Source organism: Achroia grisella, unplaced genomic scaffold (assembly GCF_030625045.1).
Source record: "Achroia grisella isolate CSIRO2021 unplaced genomic scaffold, CSIRO_AGI_Agris_v1 utg423, whole genome shotgun sequence".
Taxonomy (NCBI): domain Eukaryota; kingdom Metazoa; phylum Arthropoda; class Insecta; order Lepidoptera; family Pyralidae; genus Achroia; species Achroia grisella.
In genome coordinates, this window is record NW_026712853.1 from 39,203 (window position 1) to 64,355 (window position 25,153).

Genomic DNA, 25,153 nt, shown 5'->3' on the forward strand with positions numbered 1-25,153 from the left:
TATAATAGGTAATGTAAATTAAAATTAATTTAATACTTAACAACGTTTTGTTCGATTAAATTCATTTCATTATTAAAATAGTTAATTTAAAATATAAAATAAAGACAAAACAAAAAAAAAATAACAAAAAAAAAATTGGTGGCGGGAATCGAACCTTGAGCGTCCGTTTGGTAAGTTGATTTGAAATTCAAAGGCTTATTTCTTCGAAATTACTGGTCATTTTGAAATAATACTTAGGGTTCGCATACCCTTATCGGATACTACTACTACACGGAGTCTCGTCAAAATAAAATATCTAGGTTAGGTATAATAAATTCATAATTAATAGACCAAAAGAACGAGTATATAAATTGATATTGATTTTTGAAATATATTCAGAGCCAAAAAGTCTTCTTTCTTTATTTATGTACTTGTTAGATGTGACAGCGACTTTGTTTTATACTATACTATGTAATGATTGATATACCTAAAATAAATAAAATATCTGAGGTTTGGACAAAAACTCAAAAGGTAATTTATTCTGTAAAAGTATTTTGAAAATACTTATTTTGCTTTTAGTGTTATAGTACTTTAAGTGTTATATTTTAAGTAACAATGTTTAATTATAATTAATACTACTGCACCAACACTCCGATCGTGCAAAAAATTTTGCTGTTTCATTATTTTTTAGTTCAATTAGTTGTCTACCTAAGTCCTGGGCTAAGCGGGGGGAGAGTCATGACCCCCCATGACTCCCAAGACCTCCATGACGCTCCCCCCTAGATCCGCTGTTGCGTCTTCTCTTCATTCGCTCAGTACGTTGTTACAAAAGGAAAAATTCCCGTCCAAAAAATAACAAGTATTGAGTTTTGATCTGGAGTCACGTTACTCCAGACTGATTTCTATAAATATTTAGATTAGATAGACTATTATTCTTGAAATACTAGCTAGACATTATTAAGTTACTGTAGCCATAATGTAGTAGCCCAAACGTGCCAATGAGGAAGCCCTTGGCAAATGCTGCACCCTGATTGGCCCGTTTGAATTGGATCAAGAAGTGGTCGTATGCCAAAAAGGTGGATTTGTATAAAATCGTGTATAAATCGCTTAATTATTATTATTACCCGTCGTGACAGTTGTGGCTCAAAACGGATCAACATTTATATATGGTCAGCTGGCATTAGATCAACAAATGGCCTCCGGATCAACAAGTGAAAATGGATCAACAAAAAACTACCTACACGGCACGTCTGAGCCACAAAGTGCCCAAGGGGATATTTGTATATATATATATATATCTATATATATAAACACCTCTTTGGGCACTTTGTTGATCACGCCACAACCTACACACTTGCTGATTCCACCTTTTGCACTGAATAACTTAACTCCTATCGCGTATATCTCAGGCGGTATGGTAACGTCGCATTCTATTTTGGGATGTGGCCATATATATTCGTCGATAGTACGATATATACGGACGGCTAAATTTTTGGTATACACAAAGACTTTTTGGATCTGAATATATTTCAAAAATCAATTAATTATGTTGATCACTTTATATACTGGTCCGTACTGCGATACATATTTTGATCCGAATATATATAGATACCGTAACGGTCTATCAATTATGAATTTATTAATTTACTAATATAGATATTTTATATTCGCAATGCTCCATACATAGTAACTCCACCGTTGCAGGGGGGAGCACCGTACACCGCACCCCGCGCACACAAACAAATTAGATATTTTTTGAATACACAAAGACTTTTTGGCTCTGTATATATATTTCAAAAATCAATTAATTGTGTTGATCACTTTATATACTGGTTCTTACTGCGATACTTATTTTCATCCGAATACATATAGATACCGTAACGGTCTATCAATTATGAATTTACTAATCTAGATATTTTATATTCGCAATGCTCCATACATGCAAGCTCCAGCAACGGTGGAGGCAGGGGGAGCACCGTACACCGCACCCCGCGCACACAAACAAATTAGAATAAATTAAATTCAAAATATCTATTTATATCAGTTCAGTATCAGTCTGTGTTAATTGTCCAGGGCTATTTATTATATTTTTATAAACGGTTATCTTTTTCCATCGCACCGCTCGCTATCGACAGTGAATTCATAGAAATGTCACTCTAAAAACAAAAATAGTTTTGCATTTAGTATTTGAAATACAAAATGCAAAATAGGTATTTTCAAAATACTTTTTCAAAATAAAGTACCTTTTTGAATTTTTGTCCAAACCTCAGATATTTTATTTATTTTAGGTATATCAATCATTACATAGTGTAGTATAAAACAAAGTCGCTGTCGCATCTAACAGTACATAAACAAAGAAAGAAGACTTTTTGGCTCTGATACCGTAACGGTCTATCAATTATGAATTTATTATACCTAATCTAGATATTTTATATTCGCAATGCTACATACATTGTAATATCCGCCTCCATTCATTGTAACGGTGGAGGGACTAAATAGTTGAATAAAACTGAATAAGCAGTTGCTCCACTCTATAGGTACTGCGTCGTCGTCGTATGCTGTTCATTTTTTCACTCGTTTTGGCGCCAAGAGAGGGTCACATAGTCGTGGTCAAGTTAAGAAATTATAATTTAATTTTGATAACAATAGATACAAGTAAAAAGTAGGTATTATATTAATGTACGTAAGTACTGTACTTAAAAATATTTATTCTTTATTGTACATTTGAAAAACTTAACACTTAAGGACTTGTACATATACACGTACATACTGCCATTTTCTCTTAAAGACATCCAGAGAAGCACTATTTATCAAATACGCGGGGTGCACCAACCTTTGACCTTATAACAGCTGATTCGCGCGTAACGAATTACATTGCTACTTTTTGGTATTTTATAGTGGATATATCATTATAAAATATTATTATTTCTTTAGATTATGACATAATAGCATAGTTTACATGATTTTAAGGGAAACATACGATAAAAAAAATTCCCGTAAAATGTAAAAGATAAAAAATGGTTATTATTGGTTATCCTTAAGAGATAGACATATACCATCACGGACTTTTTTGTTGACCTTATTTTGATACATCTCAAAGCACTAGACAACACGTATTTTCATTAAACAGTATTGTATTTTTTTATTTCTTTAACTTTAATGCACAAAAAAATTTGTACATGTGGCGGACTTAATATTTTGCCGCGTTATTTACCAGGCAACCATGAGTGGTGCAGCGAAAGATTATTGACGGTGCACTAATATAAATAAGAAATGTCAAAAAAAGATATATAAATACAAAGCAAAATATACATTTCTATAAAAAAATAACAATATACATACATAAATATATAACCCATAAATGTATAAATAAATACATAATGATCCGATAATCAAATTATAAGTACAGTCTCAAATTGAAAGTAAGAAAAACAGAAAATATAGAGAGAACTATAGGGATATAACAGAAAGATGTGAAAAAGGAGAAGGACAGTAAAAAAGTTACAAATTTAAATAATGTTGCCGCAATTTCTGTTTAAATGAATTTATTACATTATTATATATATTAGGCATACGACTATCCTTATGACTGTTACTTTTTTTTTAATCTATACATCTATACATGTAAATAAAATTGGAGTGTCTGTTTGTAATATTGAAATAACCGTTTTTTACTACTTGCATATGAATATAAATACTGTACATACACCAAAATAACATATTTTACAAGTTTTGTCTGTCTGTCTGTTTGTTTGTTCCGGCTAATCTCTGAAATAGCTGGACCGATTTTGACGGGACTTTTTTTGGCAAGTAGCCGATGTAATAAGGAGTAACTTACGCTACTGTTATTTTAGATAAATAAAATAAAATTTCACGCGGACGAAGTCGCTGGGGCCAGCTAGTCTATAGATATACCGAGATTAATGTTTAAGTTGCTATTATGTTATTGACAAAATTTTACTGTAATGTTACTATTACGTTATCCTACACAATTTGTATTATTTTGGATGAATAAATAAATAAATAAATAATAATCTATACATCTATACATATAAATAAAATTGGAGTGTCTGTTTGTAATATTGAAATAACCGTTTTTTACTACATGCATATGAATATATATAAGGTACATATACCAAAATAACAATTTTTATAATTTTTGTCTGTCTGTGTGTCGGTCTGTTTGTTCCGGCTAATCTCTGAAATGGCTGGACCGATTTTGACGGTACTTTTTTTGGCAGGTAGCTGATTTATAAGGAGTAACTTAGGCTACTTTTATTTTAGAAAAATAAGGTCTAATTCCACGCGGACGAAGTCGCGGGAACAGCTTGTTTTTAATAAAAACGGTTTATTCGATAGAAAAAACATCTTTTTTGTGGTACTTGAGGATGTTGAAGCCTGTTATTTATAATATTGAAATAATAGTTTTTGACTACGAGCATATGAATATAAATACGGTACATGTACTAAAATTTATTTTTATACAATTTTTGTCTGTCTGTCTGTCTGTCTGTTTGTTCCGGCTAATCTCTGAAATGGCTGGACCTATTTTGACAGAACTTTTTTTGACAGGTAGCTGATGTAATAAGGAGTAACTTAGGCTACTTTTATTTTAGAAAAATAAAGTTAAATTCCACGCGGACGAAGTCGCGGGAACAGCTACTGTATAATATATTAGAGATACCTACGTGTTTTTTTATTGATGACTAGCTGTACACGGGATTTCGTCCGTGTGGAATTTAACTTTATTTTTCTAAAATATAAGAAGTTACATTCCACGCGAACGAAGTCGCGTGTACAGCTAGTTGTCGGTAGTCTAGCGATTTAGCTAGCACACCGCTTTGATTCCTGCTTGGTGGTCGAGGGTTCGATTCCTCGCACGCTGCAAACATTTGTATTCATGAGTATGATTGTTTGTAACGGTCTGGGTGTTTTCTATGTATAGATAGTATATATTAATTTACGAAAAAAATCTTTGTATTTGTATCAGTTGTGGGTACCAGACAACTGATACAAATACAAAGATTTTTTTCGTAAATTAATAACACAATGTTCAGCTAGCTCAACTTGGGTCTAGATGAAGCTGTGTCAATTGTCCTGAGATTACTATTATTACTATAATAAATATTTTCAAATCAGCCGATGTTTATTTTTGCCATAATACGTGCTGTTACCGTGTGATAATATTATGTACTTACTGTTTGATAATGTGATAATATTACGTACTTACTGTTTGATAATGTGATAATATTACGTACTTATTACTGTTTTAAATGTGATGCGTTCATTATTTATATTTCCTTTGGATTAAAGAGAATATATATATATATATATATATACGCGCACTTAATTGCACACTGATGTTGATCCAGCCACGACCCGTAGATACATTTGCTGATTCCACTGTCTCTCCTTTCTACCACTATAACGGTATCGTGGCGGAACGGCAACATGTTGCCGTTCCGCGTTCCCGCGTGTTCCCTAGATAAAGTATTCGTCGATAGTACCTGTACTCGATATATATTTTTTCAACAATTTCCTGCAATAGTGACTCCGTATCAGCAAAATTTTTTAAATGCACAAAAACTTTTTGGCTCTGAATATATTTAAAAAATCATTTACTTGTGTGTTGATGAATTTATATTGATTCGAATAGGTAGCGATATTATGAATTTATTATACGTAATCTAAAGATTTTGACGAAATAAGAGTAATTAGTTATCTGTTAACCTTGACTTCATACTGGCACCAGTATTATCAGATGATGAACATACTCTTCGAAAACTTACAGCAGAAATATCGTGTTTGGACTCATTAGATTGGTCTCGATGAATAGAGTTTAAAAAACTTAAAATAAATGGTAAATTAGAAATAACGTATAAAAACACTCTACGCAAAATTCAACCACTTTAAAACTTAATAATAATAATTAGGAAAAGATCAAAGCTATAAGTGCACTGAAAGTAATTGATGGCTTCCACACAATATTTTCAGTACTAAACAACTCTGTTTGTTCAGTAAAAGTGTAAATACACTGGTAACCTTTAATCATATTTTATATGCAAACATTACATATGCAGACCCTAAAGTTTTATTCCAGAATGGCCAGTAGTTTTGAAGAAATAAGCCTTTGAAATTGTACGTGTAACTTATATGTATACTAGTTTTTTCACAAGAATGAACAAAAGCAGAATGGCCTAGTTGGTAGTGTACCTGTGTACCAACTTACCACACAGACACCCCGGGTTCGATTCCCACCATTGATTATTGTTATTTACTTTTTTTTGTTTTTTTTTTTTTAATTTAATATTTTAATAATTAAATTAATTTATACGAGAAAAACGTAGTTAAGTATTAAATTAATTTTACTAGTTAGGAGTGTACCTGTGTACCAACTTACCACACAGACACCCCGGGTTCAACTCCTACCATTGACTTTTTTTTTGTTTTTATTTTAAAGTAATATTTAAAATTAACTATTTTAATAATTAAATGAATTTAATCGATAAAAACGTTGTTAAATATTAAATAAATTTTGACATTAACTATTATATATATATATATTATTATAGTCTTCTGACAAAATTAAAACCATCTGGGGCATTATAAATAAAGAAACCGGAAGATCTAAATTAGCCTATAATCAATTTGCATTAAATTATGATAATAAATTAATAACAGCAACAAAAGATGTAGTTAATGTTTTTGAAGATTTTTTTGCTAATATTCCGATTAATATTACATCTTCTCTGGACTCATCTCCATCTCGAGCAAAAATATTACTAGAGTCTAATATCGATTGTTGTGCTTTAAGATTTAAATTTTCACATGTTAGCCCCGTTCATATCATAAAAATATTCAAACATCTAAATTTAAAAAATACAGAAGACCTTTGGGGCATGTCTGTAAAAGTAGTTAGTTCTTTCATAGATATTGTTGCTCTATATCTAGCTACTATTTTTAATAAATGTATTGATAATGGCACTTTTCCACAATTAATGAAATTTAGCAAATTAATCCCACTATTTAAATCAGGTGATAAATTTGAGCCAGGGAACTATAGACCTATATCTATTTTGCCAGTTCTAAGTAAGGTGTTTGAAAAGATAATGTTAAATCAAATGTTACAACACTTCAGGGATAACCGACTGCTTCACAGTCAACAATATGGTTTCACCGCCGGCAAGTCTACCACTGACGCAGGTGTAGCGCTGATAACACATATTTTCCAATCATGGGAGAAGTCACAGGATGCACTCGGAGTTTTTTGTGACCTATCAAAGGCATTTGATTGCGTGGATCATAAAACACTTTTGTACAAGCTCGAACATTATGGTATAAAAGATAATGATCTAAAATTAATGAGAACTTATTTAGAGGATAGGGTCCAAACTGTAGATATTGACGGTATAAAATCTAAGGGAGCTAATATTGGGATGGGCGTTCCACAAGGGTCAATCTTAGGCCCCTTTCTCTTTTTAATTTACATAAATGACCTTCCCTTTATGGTAGAGAAAATTGCAGATATAGTGCTGTATGCGGATGATACTTATCAATTAGACGATGTAAATTGTGCTATGTCTGCTATATTAAATTGGTTTACATGTAATAACCTATTATTAAATTCCTGGAAAACAAAGTGTATAAAATTTACACTTCCTAATGTAAGACCAATAAATACACAGTTATTGCTTAATGACGAAATAGTAAATTTTGTTAATGATACAATTTTTTTAGGTATAACAGTGGACTCGAAATTACAATGGGGGCCCCATATTTCAAAATTGGCCAATAGACTCAGTTCAGCTGCATATGCAATTAGAAGAATTAGGCAATTAACAGACGTGGCGACGGCTAAACTTGTATACTTTAGTTATTTCCATAGCATTATGTCATATGGTATACTACTGTGGGGTAAAGCAGCCGATATAAATACTATATTTATTTTACAAAAGAGAGCCATACGTTCTATTTATGGTATGGGTTCAAGAGAGTCATTACGTCAGTGTTTTAAAGATTCAAATATCCTCACCGTTACTTCACAATACATTTATGAGAATATCATGTATACACGGAAGAATTTAGAGAGTTTTAGAAAACTTAAAGACTGTACAAATAGAAACTTACGCAATAAAAATAAGCTAATTTTACCTAAATGCCGCCTGCACAAAGTCAGTAATTCATTCTATGGTAATTGCGTAAGATTTTATAATAAACTGCCAGAATCTGCACTAAATCTGACAGAGAGGCAATTCAAATCTTATATTAAACAATTTTTGTGTAAGAAAGCCTATTACAGGATAGACGAATTCATAGACGACAACATATCAAGTAAATAACTAGTTTATTAGCATACAACGTTATAATTTAATTTTCTCATTGCTTTCTTGATTTAATTGATTGATTTTAGAAATATGAAAGCGTAGCGGTTTTTGTATTGATTGCCGCATGCATTCTTATGTAAAATGTGAATACTATAACTATCGATAGCAATTGTAAGTAGCTTTGCCGTAGTCTAGTGTTTTGAGTAGTCATGCTCACTAAAATTTCCAGACTTGTGGCGGCGTGGTGGGCCGGGTCATTGGGCTCCATAAAATATGGTCGAGCGCAGTGATGGCTGGCTCATCCGTCATACTCGTGAACGGGTGCTGCTTGTAGGGACTGGTCTGCTCTAATCACTATGACTGATTTCCTCTTATTAATTGTTTAACCAGTTGGTTATATATTCAATATTTTTCCATTTGAGTATTTAATAGAATTAGTGCTAATTGGTGGTTTGTATTCACACACTTAAACTTAAAAATGTAAAGTAATAATAAAATTATTTAAAAGAGCAACACGCAAGTTTCTTGCTCGTTCTTCTTGTGATGAGACAGCTTTCCGAACGAGCGGTAGATTAAAAAATGTAATGACTATTCAAAAGTGCTTCAATGTAAGTTTATTTGAATAAATGATTTTCTATTCTATTCTATTCTATTCTATTCTATAGCATGCACAAAAAATATTTTGTAATAATAAAGAAAATACATTTTAAATGTTGTTGTGTTAATTATTTATAAGATCTTACTATAATTGTTAGCTGCTTTACAATTTAGAAAGTATAATAGTTAATGTAAATTAAAATTAATTTAATACTTGACAACTTTTTGTTCGATTAAATTCATTTAATTATTAAAATAGTTAATTTAAAATATAACATAAATCCAAAACAAAAAAACATCTATGGCGGGAATCGCACCTTGAGCGTCCGTTTGGTAAGTTGATTTGAAATTCAAAGGCTTATTTCTTCGAAATTACTGGTCATTTTGTAATAATACTTAGGGTTCGCATACCCTTATCGGATACTACTACTACACGGAGTTTCGTCATAATAAAATATCTAGGTTAGGTATAATAAATTCATAATTAATAGACCGTTACGGTATCTGTATATATTCGGATCAAAACAAGTACTATGAAATAAGAACGAGTATATAAATTGATTAACACAAGTAATTGATTTTTGAAATATATTCAGAGCCAAAAAGTCTTCTTTCTTTATTTATGTACTTGTTAGATGCGACAGCGACTTTGTTTTATACTATACTATACTATGTGATGATTGATATACCTAAAATAAATAAAATATCTGAGGTTTGGACAAAAACTCAAAAGGTAATTTATATTGAAAAATTTATATATATATATATATATATAAATATCCCCTTGGGCACTTTGTGGCTCAGACGTGCCGTATAGGTAGTTTTTTGTTGATCCTTTTTCACTTGTTGATCCGGAGGCCTTTTGTTGATCTAATGCCAGATGACCATATATAAATGTTGATCCGTTTTGAGCCACAACTGTCACGACGAGTAATAATAATAATTAAGCGATTTATACACGATTTTATACAAATCCACCTTTTTGGCATACGAGCAGTTCTTGATCCAATTCAAACGGGCCAATCAGGGTGCAGCATTTGCCAAGGGCTTCCTCATTGGCATGTTTGGGCTACTACATTATGGCTACAGTAACTTAATAATGTCTAGCTAGTATTTCAAAAATAATAGTCTACCTAATCTAAATATTTATAGAAATCAGTCTGGAGTAACGTGACTCCAGATCAAACCTCAATACTTGTTATTTTTTGGATGGGAATCTTTTCTTTTGTAACAACGTTACTGAGCGAATAAAGAGAAGACGCAACGGCGGATCAGGGGGAGCGTCATGGAGGTCATGGGAGTCATGGGGGCGTCATGACTCTCCCCCCCCCCTTAGCCCAGAACTTAGGTAGACCACTAATTGAACTAAAAAATAATGAAACAGCAAATTTTTTTGCACGATCGGAGTGTTGGTGCAGTAGTATTAATTATAATTAAACATTGTTACTTAAAACATAACAGTTAAAGTACTATAACACTAAAAGCAAAATAGGTATTTTCAAAATACTTTTTCAAAATAAATTACCCTTTGAGTTTTTGTTCAAACCTCAGATATTATATTTATTTTAGGTATATCAATCAATACATAGTATAGCATAGTACAGTCTGTCTGTCTGTCTGTTTGTTCCGGCTAATCTCTGAAATAGCTGGACCGATTTTGACGGGACTTTTTTTGGCAAGTAGCTGATGTAATAAGGAGTAACTTACGCTACTGTTATTTTAGAAAAATAAAATAAAATTTCACGCGGACGAAGTCGCTGGGGCCAGCTAGTCTATAGATATACCGAGATTTAATGTTTAAGTTGCTATTATGTTATTGACAAAATTTTACTGTAATGTTACTATTACGTTATCCTACACAATTTGTATTATTTTGGATGAATAAATAAATAAATAAATAAATAATAATCTATACATCTATACATTTAATAAAAATTGGAGTGTCTGTTTGTAATATTAAAAAAACCGTTTTTTACTACATGCATATGAATATATATAAGGTACATATACCAAAATAACTATTTTTATAATTTTAGTCTGTCTGTCTGTCTGTCTGTTTGTTCCGGCTAATCTCTGAAATGGCTGGACCGATTTTGACGGTACTTTTTTTTGGCAGGTAGCTGATTTATAAGGAGTAACTTAGGTTACTTTTATTTTAGAAAAATAAAGTTAAATTCCACGCGGACGAAGTCGCGGGAACACCTTGTTTTTAATAAAAACATCTTTTTTGTGGTACTTGAGAATGTTGAAGCCTGTTGTTTGTAATATTGAAATAACCGTTTTTTACTACTTGCATATGAATATAAATACGGTACATACACCAAAATAACATATTTTACAATTTTTGTCTGTCTGTCTGTTTGTTCCGGCTAATCTCTGAAATGGCTAGACCGATTTTGACGGGACTTTTTATTGGCAGGTAGCTGATGTAATAAGAAGTAACTTAGGCTACTTTTATTTTAGAAAAATAAAGTTAAAAACCACGTGGACGAAGTCGCGGGAACAGCTAGTGTATAATATATTAGAGATACCTACGTGTTTTTTTATTGATGACTAGCTGTACACGGGATTTCGTCCGTGTTGAATTTAACTTTATTTTTCTAAAATATAAGAAGTTAAATTCCACGCGGACGAAGTCGCGTGTACAGCTAGTTGTCGGTAGTCTAGCGATTTATCTAGCACACCGCTTTGATTCCTGCTTGGTGGTCGAGGGTTCGATTCCTCGGACGCTGCAAACATTTGTATTCATGAGTATGATTGTTTGTAACGGTCTGGGTGTTTTCTATGTATAGATAATATATATGTATTTACGAAAAAAAACTTTGTATTTATATCAGTTGTCTAGTACCCATAACATAATCTTCAGCTAACTTAACTTGGGTCTAGATGAAGCTGTGTGAATTGTCCTGAGATTACTATTATTACTATAATAAATCTTTTCAAATCAGCCGATGTTTATTTTTGCCATAATACGTGCTGTTACCATGTGATAATATTACGTACGTACTTATTACTGTTTTAAATGTGATGCGATCATTATTTATATTTCCTTTGAATTAAAGACAAATGTAAGTATATATATATATACTTACATTTGCACACTTAGTTGATCCAGCCACGATCCGTAGATATTGCTGATTCCACTGTCTCTCTCTTTCTACCACTATAACGGTAGCGTGGCGGAACGGCAACATGTTGCCGTTCCGACCGAGACCATGCGTTGTTGCCAAATGTATTCGTCGATAGTAGTAGATACTTATACTCGATATATATTTTTTCAACAATTTCCTGCAATAGTGAATCCTTATCGGCATTTTTTTTAAATGCACAAAGATTTTTTGGCTCTGAATATATTTAAAAATCATTTACTTGTGTGTTGATGAATTTATATACTAGTACATGAAGTACCTAATACTTGTTTTGATTTGAATAGGTAGCGATATTATGAATTTATTATACGTAATCTAAAGATTTTGACGAAATAAAAGTAATTAGTTATCTGTTAACCTTGACTTCATGCTGGCACCAGTATTATCAGATGATGAACATACTCTTCGAAAACTTACAGCAGAAATATCGTGTTTGGACTCATTAGATAGGTCTCGATGAATAGAGTTTAAAAAACTTAAAATAAATGGTACTTTAGAAATAATGTATAAAAACCCCTTACGTAAAATTCAACCACTTTAAACTTAATAATAATAATAATTAGGAAAAGAGAAAAGCTATACATGCACTGAAAGTAATTGATGCCTTCCACACAATATTTTCAGTATTAAACAACTCTGTTTGTTCAGTAAAAGTGTAAATACACTGGTAACCTTTAATCATATTTTATATGCAAACATTACATATACAAACACTAAAGTTTTATTTCAGAATAGCCAGTAGTTTTCAAGAAATAAGTCTTTGAAATTGTACGTGTAACTTATATATATACCTACTAGTTTTTTCACCATAACAAACAACACCAATATGGCCTAGTTAGTAGTTTACCTGTGTACCAATTAATAATAATAGTAATCTCAGGACAATTCATACAGCTTCATCTAGACCCAAGTTAAGCTAGCTGAAGATTATGTTATGGGTACTGATATAAATACAAAGATTTTTTTCGTAAATACATACATATTATCTATACATAGAAAACACCCAGACCGTTACAAACAATTTAATAATAAGTTAATAGTTTAATAAGTACGTACGTAATATTATCACATGGTAACAGCACGTATTATGGCAAAAATAAACATCGGCTGATTTGAAAAGATTTATTATAGTAATAATAGTAATCTCAGGACAATTCACACAGCTACATCTAGACCCAAGTTAAGCTAGCTGAAGATTATGTTATGGGTACTGATATAAATACAAAGATTTTTTTTTCGTAAATACATATATATTATCTATACATAGAAAACACCCAGACCGTTACAAACAATCATACTCATGAATACAAATGTTTGCAGCGTGCGAGGAATCGAACCCTCGACCACCAAGCAGGAATCAAAGCAGTGTGCTAGCTAAATCGCTAGACTACCGACAACTAGCTGTACACCCGACTTCGTCCGCGTGGAATTTAACTTCTTATATTTTAGAAAACTAAAGTTAAATTCAACACGGACGAAATCCCGTGTACAGCTAGTCATCAATAAAAAAACACGTAGGTATCTCTAATATATTATACACTAGCTGTTCCCGCGACTTCGTCCACGTGGTTTTTAACTTTATTTTTCTAAAATAAAAGTAGCCTAAGTTACTCCTTATTACATCAGCTACCTGCCAAAAAAAGTCCCGTCAAAATCGGTCCAGCCATTTCAGAGATTAGCCGGAACAAACAGACAGACAGACAAAAATTGTAAAATATTTTATTTTGGTGTATGTACCGTATTTATATTCATATGCATGTAGTAAAAAACGGTTTTTTCTATATTACAAACAGACACTCCAATTTTTATTAAATGTATAGATGTATAGATTATTATTTATTTATTTATTTATTTATTCATCCAAAATAATACAAATTGTGTAGGATAACGTAATAGTAACATTACAGTAAAATTTTGTCAACAACATAATAGCAACTTAAACATTAAATCTCGGTATATCTATAGACTAACTGGCCCCAGCGACTTCGTCCGCGTGAAATTTTATTTTATTTTTCTAAAATAACAGTAGCGTAAGTTACTCCTTATTACATCAGCTACTTGCCAAAAAAAGTCCCGTCAAAATCGGTCCAGCTATTTCAGAGATTAGCCGGAACAAACAGACAGACAGACAGACAAAACTTGTAAAATATGTTATTTTGGTGTATGTACCGTATTTATATTCATATGCAAGTAGTAAAAAACGGTTATTTCAATATTACAAACAGACACTCCAATTTTATTTACATGTATAGATGTATAGATTAAAAAAAAAAGTAACAGTCATAAGGCTAGTCGTATGCCTAATATATATAATAATGTAATAAATTCATTTAAACAGAAATTGCGGGAACATTATTTAAATTTGTAACTTTTTTACTGTCCTTCTCCTTTTTTCACATCTTTCTGTTATATCCATATAGTTCTCTCTATATTTTCTGATTTTCTTACTTTCAATTTGAGACTGTACTTATAATTTGATTATCGGATCATTATGTATTTACTTATATATAATATTTATACATTTATGGGTTATATTTAGATATATATTTATGTATGTATATTGTTATTTTTTTATAGAAATGTATATTTTGCTTATCTTTATTATCTTTATAAATCTTTTTTTGACATTTCTTATTTATATTAGTGCACCGCCAATAATCTTTCGCTGCACCACTCATGGTTGCCTGGTAAATAACGCGGCAAAATATTAAGTCCGCCACATGTACAAATTTTTTTGTGCATTAAAGTTAAAGAAATAAAAAAATACAATACTGTTTAATGAAAATGCGTGTTGTCTAGTGCTTTGAGATGTATCAAAATAAGGTCAACAAAAAAGTCCGTGATGGTATATGTCTATCTCTTAAGGATAACCAACAATAACCATTTTTTATCTTTTACATTTTACGGGATTTTTTTATCGTATGTTTCCCTTAAAATCATGTAAACTATGTTATTATGTCATAATCTAAAGAAATAATAATATTTTATAGTGACATATCCACTATAAAATACCAAAAAGTAGCAATGTAATTCGTTACGCGCGAATCAGGTGTTATAAGGTCAAAGGTCGGTGCACCCCGCGTATTTGATAAATAGTGCTTCTCTGGATGTCTTTAAGAGAAAATGGCAGTATGTACGTGTATATGTACAAGTCCTTAAGTGTTAAGTTTTTCAAATGTACATACAGTAAAGAATAAATATTTTTAAGTACAGTACTTACGTACATTAATATAATGCCTACTTTTTACATGTATCTATTGTTATCAAAATTAAATTATAAGTTCTTAACTTGACCACGACTATGTGACCCTCTCTTGGCGCCAAAACGAGTGAAAAAATGAACAGCATACGACGACGACGCAGTACCTATAGAGTGGAGCAACTGCTTATTCAGTTTTATTCAACTATTTAGTCCCTCCACCGTTACAATGAATGGAGGCGGATATTACAATGTACGTAGCATTGCGAATATAAAATATCTATATTAGGTATAATAAATTCATAATTCATAGGCCGTTACGGTATCAGAGCCAAAGTCTTCTTTCTTTGTTTATGTACTGTTAGATGCGACAGCGACTTTGTTTTTATATTACTATGTAATGATTGATATACCTAAAATAAATAAAATATCTGAGGTTTGGACAAAAATTCAAAAGGTACTTAATTTTTAAAAAGTATTTTGAAAATACCTATTTTGCATTTAGTATTTGAAATACAAAACACAAAACTATTTTTGTTTTTAGAGTGACATTTCTATGAATTCACTGTCGATAGCGAGCGGTGCGATGGAAAAAGATAACCGTTTATAAAAATATAATAAATAACCCTGGACAATTAACACAGACTGATACTGAACTGATATAAATAGATATTTTTATTTTGTAAATACATATATAATATACATATAAAACACCCAGACCGATGAAAACAATCGATGACCGATGAGTACAAATGTTTGCATCGTGCGAGAAATCGAACCCGCGGCCATCGGATGTAAAGCGGTGTGACCACCGAGGCAGTCGAAATATATAAATAATCTTATGAATTTAATTTATTCTAATTTGTTTATGTGCGCGGGGTGCGGTGTACGGTGCTCCCCCTGCCTCCACCGTTGCTGGAGCTTGCATGTATGGAGCATTGCGAATATAAAATATCTAGATTAGTAAATTCATAATTGATAGACCGTTACGGTATCTATATATATTCGGATTAAAATAAGTATCGCAGTAAGGACCAGTATATAAAGTGATCAACACAATTAACTGATTTTTGAAATATATATACAGAGCCAAAAAGTCTTTGTGTATTCAAAAAATATCTAATTTGTTTGTGTGCGCGGGGTGCGGTGTACGGTGCAGGGGGGACCCTGCCTCCACCGTTGCTGGAGCTTGCATGTATGGAGCATTGCGAATATAAAATATCTACATTAGTAAATTAATAAAGTCATAATTGATAGACCGTTACGGTATCTATATATATTCGGATGAAAGTAAGGATCGCAGTAAGGACGAGTATATAAAGTGATCAACATAATTAATTGATTTTTGGAATATATTCAGAGCCAAAAAGTCTTTGTGTATACCAAAAATTTAGCCGTTCGGAGCCATTCAGTCACGAATTATTAGTAAAAAAAGTGTCGAGTATATCGTACTATCGACGAATATATATGGCCGCATCGCAAAATAGAATGCGACGTTGCCATACCGCCTGAGATATACGCGATAGAGGTCAAGTTATTCAGTGCAAAAGGTGGAATCAGCAAGTGTGTAGGTTGTGGCGTGATCAACAAAGTGCCCAAAGAGGTGTTTATATATATATATATATATATTGTTAGGAATGACCTCTAAATTTAATTAAATAAAAGAAACTTATAACAAATCGTATAATTAATTTTAACAAAATCAGTAAAAGAACTTATAAAGCAAACACGGTATGATACGGAGATTCGTTCGAGAGCACGTCTGTCGACCAAAAGAGGCCGCACACCGGGTTTCGCAGCCTTTTATAGACGCGCCGCACGACGGTGGCGCCACCACAGGAAGTTACACCTAACACGGCCTCTCCTGACGGAGCATCGTCCCCGATGCTTTCTGGTTAGGGCGCGTCGTCTGGTCCGACTGCTAATCTTATGCGCTCTGTCCAGGCTGAAGGTATTCTCAGGGCTATTGCTCGGAAACGAGTCAACAGTGACTCTTCACAACCTGTGAACCATAAGTTAGTGGTAATCATTTTATTTTTGGAAGTAGGATCATGTTGCCTCACAAGGACTAATCTAAATCTGATCTAAGCATGTATACATAGAAGCCACAAAGCTTTACACGAGAGGTAACCTATAACACACTACGCTATACAGAGCCTTACACGAGATGTATCCTATAACAAGCTGGATGCTGCACAAAGCCTTACACTAGGTGAATCATACAACGCGCTCGATGGTACACAAAGCCTTACACGAGGTTTATTTTAACACATTCGATGCTGCACAAAGCCTTACACGAGGTGTATCTTATAACACACTCGATGCTGCACAAAGCCTTTTACGAGGTGTATCCTATAGCACCCTCGATGCTGCACAAAGCCTTATATGAGGTGCTTACCTATTACACACTCGACGCTGCACAAAGCCTTACACGAGGTGTATCCTATAACACGCTCGATGCTGCACAAAGCCTTACACGAGGTGTTACCTAAATACTTTACGATAAAATTTATCTCAAAAATACAAATGCCATTAGAAAAACTCAGATTCCTTTTTGACTCTACACTATTTTGACTCTGTATAGGTTAGAACAATAGAGAAAGCATTTATGTGTACGAGAATATATTTGTATTTGTTACATTTTATGTACTGCATCATAAGGTATTGAAAGTATAGTGGACCTGGACATTGGGTGGAGAGGAACGTGATATAAGGTATAAGGTAACATGTTTACACATTAAACAAACAATTCCGTGCCCTATAGTATTTCTTTACAAGATGGACCCTACTTTGAAACCGTCAACTAATTTGAACTCGACAACGTTTCCACGTCAATATGGTCAACACGTAGTCTTTAGAAATATAACAATCGCGACCTTTTCCTATAGAGATATGTTAATAATTATTTTCTTTAAGATTTATTTTCTTTATATATCGCAAACTATTCAACTGCCCTTGTACAAGTAGTTTCATCATCAGCAGCATATGCTACTACGATTCGTGAGGTTATTAAAAGGATTTCGATGCGTGAGATATGAACTAACCTTTACGATATTCAAACGTCAAATCACGATCCTGTAGGCACATTCACCAGCGCACTACCCTAGGCAAGAGATCCTCGTATAATTTTCAGGGCGTTGCAGTTAGTTACTACCCTAAAATGTTTTCCGATGAGATGACGATGTTGCAACGCCTTGACAACAGCAAGTATCTCGAGCTCAGGAGTAGTACCTTGGATCTGCACATATTGTAAAGCTACTGCGTGTATGCGTCCGTCTTTTCCTATTTGAATTAGTACCGTAACCTAGTGCACTTGCATCCGTATGGACTTCAGTCCGTAAATAGTCAAAGATAAGCAACGCGGATTGACTAGCCAATATAGAGATGATCTCATCTCTCTAGTTTCTATTCTTTTCTCCGTTAAAATTTCAAGAGGCGATTTGGGTGTATCACGGGATATACCGAAAAAGATAGCTGACCAGTATCACTAAATAATATCAACTAAATATTGCACAAACCATGTCAGCTCTCCTTAAATGTTATTGTTTGCATTTGATCAGTTCATTTTTATTATACATCGTCTCAACCGACAACATCGTATTCCGCAACAAGCAGCTTCGACAGTTTTTGGTATCCAAAACTACTACGCGGCATTTATTTTCTCTGTCCGTCATACACATGAACGAGGACTGCTTGTAGGGACTTTCCTACTCTAACACCGCTTTAATCTTATTTACTTAATCAACCAATTGATTGCGTATTTAATATTTAGATTTTAATGATTTAGTACTAATTCGCAGTTTGTACCCACACATTTGAACCTAAAATGTACAGTTACCACAAGTGTTCAAAAAAAGCAACAGACTTAGTCTTCCTCGCTCGTTCCTTATACGATAAGATAGTTCACGCGGAAGATTCAAAAATAAGTATTACTTGATGAATGAATGAAGTGCTCAAATTGAAATTTGTTTGAACGAAGAATCCATCATTTTCTTTTTGGATACGTTCGGCCTGACCTGACTCTTACAAATAGTTCCAGTCTCCTAGGATACACAACCTCAGGAGCGAGGTAATTACACTTAGCGGAAATTAATTGTAAACCTGGATTTTCACACGTATGCTTAATTTATAACCGTAAAATAATTTATATGGTCGATTCGGTAATTAACCGTCGTACCTACATAACGCTACTTCGTTAACAAGTAGTCGAATGTGTATCTCTATACGGTATTGACCATAGCTGTGACTGAGCCACTAAAAAGTATTCAGAATGTTTATTCATTAAGACTACAAATTTTCTTTTTCATCACCACGGAACGGTGTATTTATCAATTGAAGTCGCGCTATCGATTCACTACGCGCTATATTATTTTCAAAAGAGCGGTTTCTAAAAATACGCTAAAAATCGTTCTTTCGTATACGCAATGTCTTTTCAATATTAAAAATATCATTACCAATGAGTACCGACGTCTTTAAGATAATCACAAGGTACTAAGAAGTTACTTCTTGTGAGATGTTATGAATTTTGCAGATAAAGTAAGAAAGTAATCAAACCGCATATCCGTTTCGTCTAAACAGCATAATATGTGCACCTTACAACCGAAAACGATCATTTGATTTAAAAGAAGTTGAACTACTATCGTACTAAACGTCTGTGGGTACCCGCATATTACGGCGCGATAATTTCGTCGCGATGTGCATTATCACTAGTCCAAGTCACGGCGAAAACTTGCGTTAGCCTAATTCAGATTATTTCTTTGTAAAGTAAGCGTATTCAGTATGACCTATATTCTTACAAAACGCATATGCGATTTTGTCCGTAGGTTATCTTTCAAAAGAACTAAATTTACTTCTATACTACCCGACTATATTGCAACTATAGCACCGTATTTGAGAATCTACTTCTATACTACGTAGTTTGCTATCATATATGACCAAGTATGATCATCACTAGCTCACTCACGTTACTACGCACTTGCTTCACCTTTTAACAACAAAACTGACACCGTCTGTCGGTTCACTGAATGACCACGATCTACTTCATCGCAACTATTCGTCAATGTTGCGCATACTTAAAAGTATGAAATATAAAAATGGAAAGATCTCACCAGATTCATGACATTTAAGCGTCGGCAAGACGTTTCGTAATGTCTGTTGAGGTAGCAACCGATCGCGCCACCGCACCAGGTGCGCTCGTTGGCGCCGTGTTGGCGGGTCTGGCTGGCGCGCCGACTGTCTGCGCGGGCGGCGACAGCGCGGCGGGGCCGGTGCCGGCGCAGGCACGTCGTCAGCATCTACGTCGGCAGCTATATGCGAACCCCTGTTTCGCTGAGCTACCGCACGTTGTTCCAGCGACACCAATTGTTGAGACTTGCGTCCATTAACGCTGCCAGTTCACCTATATTTGATAGGTGGAGAACGGAGACGCGTGCTCTCGTAACGATGGGCGTTTTCTACTCGACATGTAATCAATCCTTAGTCAAAAATGTTATTCGCGACCAAAAATGGCCTCGAATCCCACCTCTGATGTTAGGAGTATCCTCTAAATTTAATTAAATAAAAGAAACTTATAACAAATCGTATAATTAATTTTAACAAAATCAGTAAAAGAACTTATAAAGCAAACACGGTATGATACGGAGATTCGTTCGAGAGCACGTCTGTCGACCAAAAGAGGCCGCACACCGGGTTTCGCAGCCTTTTATAGACGCGCCGCACGACGGTGGCGCCACCACAGGAAGTTACACCTAACAATATATATTTAACACATATTTATGGATAGTGACTCTGATAATTCTTTTTATTCCGTATCGTATTCATCTAGTGAAGATAGTTTTCACAGCACACCTATTCCGTTAGATGAATTCTTAAATACTACTTTTACTGACCTCCCCAGGAACTTTAATGCAGTTCACATAAATGCACAAAGTATTCCTGCACACTTTACCGAAATGCTTGCTACATTTAATATAAATAATCTCCATGCTATCTTCGTTTCCGAGTCATGGCTGAAGCCATGTCTTCCTTCTATCTCCTACACATTACCTGGTTTCCACTTAATACGTTGTGATCGCACTGGTAGGGGTGGTGGTGGTGTAGCCATATACCTTCGTTCCGATATTCCCTTTATTTTAATTAATTCCTCTCTCTGCACAAATCCTTGTAATGAATCTGAACATCTTTTTATCGAACTAACGCTTTCTCATTCTAAAATCCTTCTAGGTGTTTTTTATAGCCCACCTACCGTTGATTATTTCCTCTCTTTTGAAAAACTCCTCGAAGACCTTATACCTACCTATAAGCATACTATCATTATGGGTGATTTCAACACTTGCCTTTTAAAAAATGACTCCCGTGCGAATCGCTTTAAATGTCTAGTCAATGCTTGTAACCTAAATATCCTACCCCTCCAAGCCACCCACTTCTTTCCTAGCTGCATTCCTTCCTTGCTTGACTTAATCCTAGTCTCATCACCTGATCACGTTGCTAAATTTGGTCAACTTCCTGCAGATGCTTTCTCTTTCCGCAATCTCATTTTCCTTTCCTATAAAATTCGCCCTCCTAAATTTAAACGTAAGATCCTTATGCAGCGCAATTTTGGTACCATTGACATAGATTGCTTGTGTAGGGACGCGTCGGAATGTGACTGGTCTGGTATAGGTACTCTATCTAATATCAATGATCAAGTTGAACATTTCAATAAACTGGTTTTAAACCTTTACGACAGACATGCTCCTATTCGCCCTGTCAGGGTTAAGCATTTGCCTGCTCCCTAGCTTACGGATGAGATCAAGACCTTCATAACTAAAAAAAACAACGCTAAGTCTAAGTTTAAGTCGGATCCATACAAATATCGGGATGCTTATATTAGGGCCAGGAATCTCTGCAATAGGGTGTGTAGAGAGGCTCAACGACACCACATTCAAAAATCTGTCGAAAATGGTGATCCAGCCAAAGTCTGGAAATTTCTTACGTCACTAGGGGTTGGTAAAAAGAAAAGTTTTTTTTTTTTTTTTTTTTGTGGGTAGCTGTGAAACACAACAGACGTAAAATTACACCTCTTTGTTTTAAATTTATTTATTAATTATTTAAAAGAAAAAGTTTTAATTTTATTTACATGAATTTGTAAATCTAATCTATTATCTACCTGCTGTGATAATTTTCCTTTCATTCTTCACTTCAAATCATTTCAAATGGACACACTGCACACTACAATGGCGGGTATGATGGAGCACTTTAATAAGACTATGGCTGAGTTCCAAAACCAGCTGAAGGCAAACAACACACCAGCTACAGTGCCTTCGCTTGAATCTGACTTTGTCACTTTCCGGAGCTTTATAACAACTGCACTCACTAGTCTTCAGAAGCAAGTGGAAATAATTGCCCGCCAACAAGAACAGATGGAGATGCGTAGTAGACGCAAAATGTTGTTGCTGCATGGAGTGCCAGAGTCACAACGGGAATCTGTAGCCCAGGTGGTAGCGAAGGTCGTCATAGACAGGCTGGACATTGGAGACTTCACCACAGGACATATCTCTCGGTGTCACCGTCTTGGTCGTACATTGAAAGACAAGCCTCGCCCGATAGTTGTGAAGTTCCGTGACTTAGACATCAGGAATGAGGTATGGTATGCCAAAACTAAACTTAAGGGCAGCGGGATCACCATGTCAGAATTTCTGACTGCGGCCAGACACAGTGTATTCATGGCAGCTCGACAACACTTTGGCATCAAAAACTGTTGGTCGCATGACGGTTTCATCGTCGTCGCTGATGGGGATGGTACAAGGCATCGCATAAGTTGTTCTGGTGAGCTGAGCAAGCTAATTAGCTCATTGCCGGCCTCAACAGTCCAGTCTGCATCGACCCCAGTCATTGCCAAAGACCCTGCCGTTACTACGATTCGATCAAAACGCCATAGAAAGTAGAATTGTTTGTTATTATTGTATGTCGAGTATTTCTTTATTACTTATTCACTGTAGTATATACTTTTTCAATTTAGTTTTACCTCAGAAACTCATAATTATTACGCTACCTACGAATTAATTTTGTTTTTCTTTTATATGTAAACATGTCAATAAGTAAAATATTAAAATCCTTATGTCTAATCAAAACTGTCAACTAAATGTCAAGTGTAGTGTCATTGTTTATCATGTCAAGTTTAAATGTCGTTGTCTGTGTTCATTAGTGTTGTCAGTACGTAAAATAATCACTTAGAGACGTTCCGTTGCACGTTCATTGTTTTTTTGTTTTGTTTATGCATATTAAAGGTTGAAAAATTTAATATGTAAAAATATTAATTAGAGATCTTTATGTGCAGGTAGATAATATTTTTTAAAAATTGTTAATTAATTTAAATTTTTTAAAAGTTATATTTATTTAGTTATTTGTTTATTATTTTTAATAATTAGTATGTAAATATATGTTGGAAGAACATTACTCTTCATTTTCGAGTGCGACATCTAGTTATAATTCTACGTATAATGATTTTATTCCCCTTAATGAGACTTTAAATATTAACTTTGAGAATACTGTAAAAAATTTTAATGTGGTGCATATTAATGCTCAAAGCATTCCGGCCCATTTTCCTGATTTTCTAACATCTTTTAATGTCGAAAATTTACATGCTATCTTAATTTCAGAATCATGGTTAAAACCTTGTCTTCCATCTGTCTCCTATTCCTTGCCCGGTTTTAACCTGATTCGTAATGATCGTGTCAAGGGGGGTGGTGGTGGAGTTGCCATATATCTTCGTGACTATATTTCTTATAAAATTATCCTCTCCTCTGATATATCCAACCCTTCTCTAGAACCAGAATTTCTTTTTATTAATGTTGATTTCTTGCACTCTAAAACTCTTTTAGGTGTTTTTTATAGTCCCTCATCTTCCATTGATTATTTCTCTTTCCTTGAAAACACCCTCGAAAATCTTATCCCCTCCTTTCATCATACTATTATTATGGGCGATTTCAACACATGTTTACTCAAAACTGACTACCGTGCTAACCGCCTTAGATCTCTTGCTGATTCCTGTAATCTGAATATTCTACCTCTACAGCCGACTCACTTCTTTCCAAACTGTAATCCTTCCCTATTAGATCTTCTGTTTGTCTCCTCCCTTAATCATGTTGCTAGGCATGGTCAGTGTCCTGCAGATGCGTTCTCCTACCACAATCTCATTTTTCTTTCTTACAAAATCCGTCCTCCTAAACCTAAACATAAAGTCTTAATGCGGCGTAGTTTTGGTGGCATTGATCAGGTAAGATTGCGTAACGATGCGTCTGCTGCGGACTGGGTGGCTATTCACAATGCAACATCAGTGGATGACCAAATTAGTTTATTTAACTCGCTTTTATTGGAACTCTACGACCGACATGCTCCTGTTCGTCCAGTACGGGTTAAACATCTCCCTGCTCCGTGGTTGACAGATGAGATCAGGGCTCTGCAGGTTAAAAAAAATAAGGCCAAAGCGAAGTTCAGATCCAATCCTGAGAAATATCGTGAATATTACATTCAAGCAAGGAATCTCTGCAATAGGGCTTGTAGGCATGCTCAACGTCGCCACATTCACAAATCAGTAGAGAATGGTGATCCAGCCAAAGTCTGGAAATTTCTCAGAACATTGGGAGTTGGGAAAGCTCAAAATTTGACAAACTGCGATTTAGACTTCGAAAGCCTTAACAGGCACTTCTGTTCTTCCGTTGCCTTTGACAACAATGATAAATTAAGCACGCTAAATGTTCTTTCCACTTTGTCAACTCCTGATATTTCTTCCTTTTCTTTTACTCAATTTTCCGATTGTGATGTTAAGAGAAACATACTTGCTGTATCGTCGAATGCCATCGGTAATGATAACGTCAGTCGTGATATGATAATTCCTATCCTTGATATCATTCTTCCAACCATTA

At 34.2% G+C, this 25,153-nt stretch overlaps 1 protein-coding gene across 1 annotated transcript; it reads left to right on the forward strand.

The window, feature by feature from the left end:
* Nucleotides 1–22,384: 22,384 nt before the first annotated feature.
* Nucleotides 22,385–23,173, forward strand: LOC131844912 (uncharacterized). Its single transcript, XM_059193908.1, has one exon. The coding sequence runs from the start codon at nucleotides 22,442–22,444 to the stop codon at nucleotides 23,171–23,173; it is 732 nt and encodes a 243-aa protein (XP_059049891.1). The 5' UTR covers nucleotides 22,385–22,441.
* The last annotated feature ends 1,980 nt before the right edge of the window (nucleotides 23,174–25,153 follow it).

Coding starts and splice junctions, on each gene's coding strand:
- LOC131844912 (XM_059193908.1), top strand. CDS start 22,442: ATGGACACACTGCACACTACAATGGCGGGTATGATGGAGCACTTTAAT.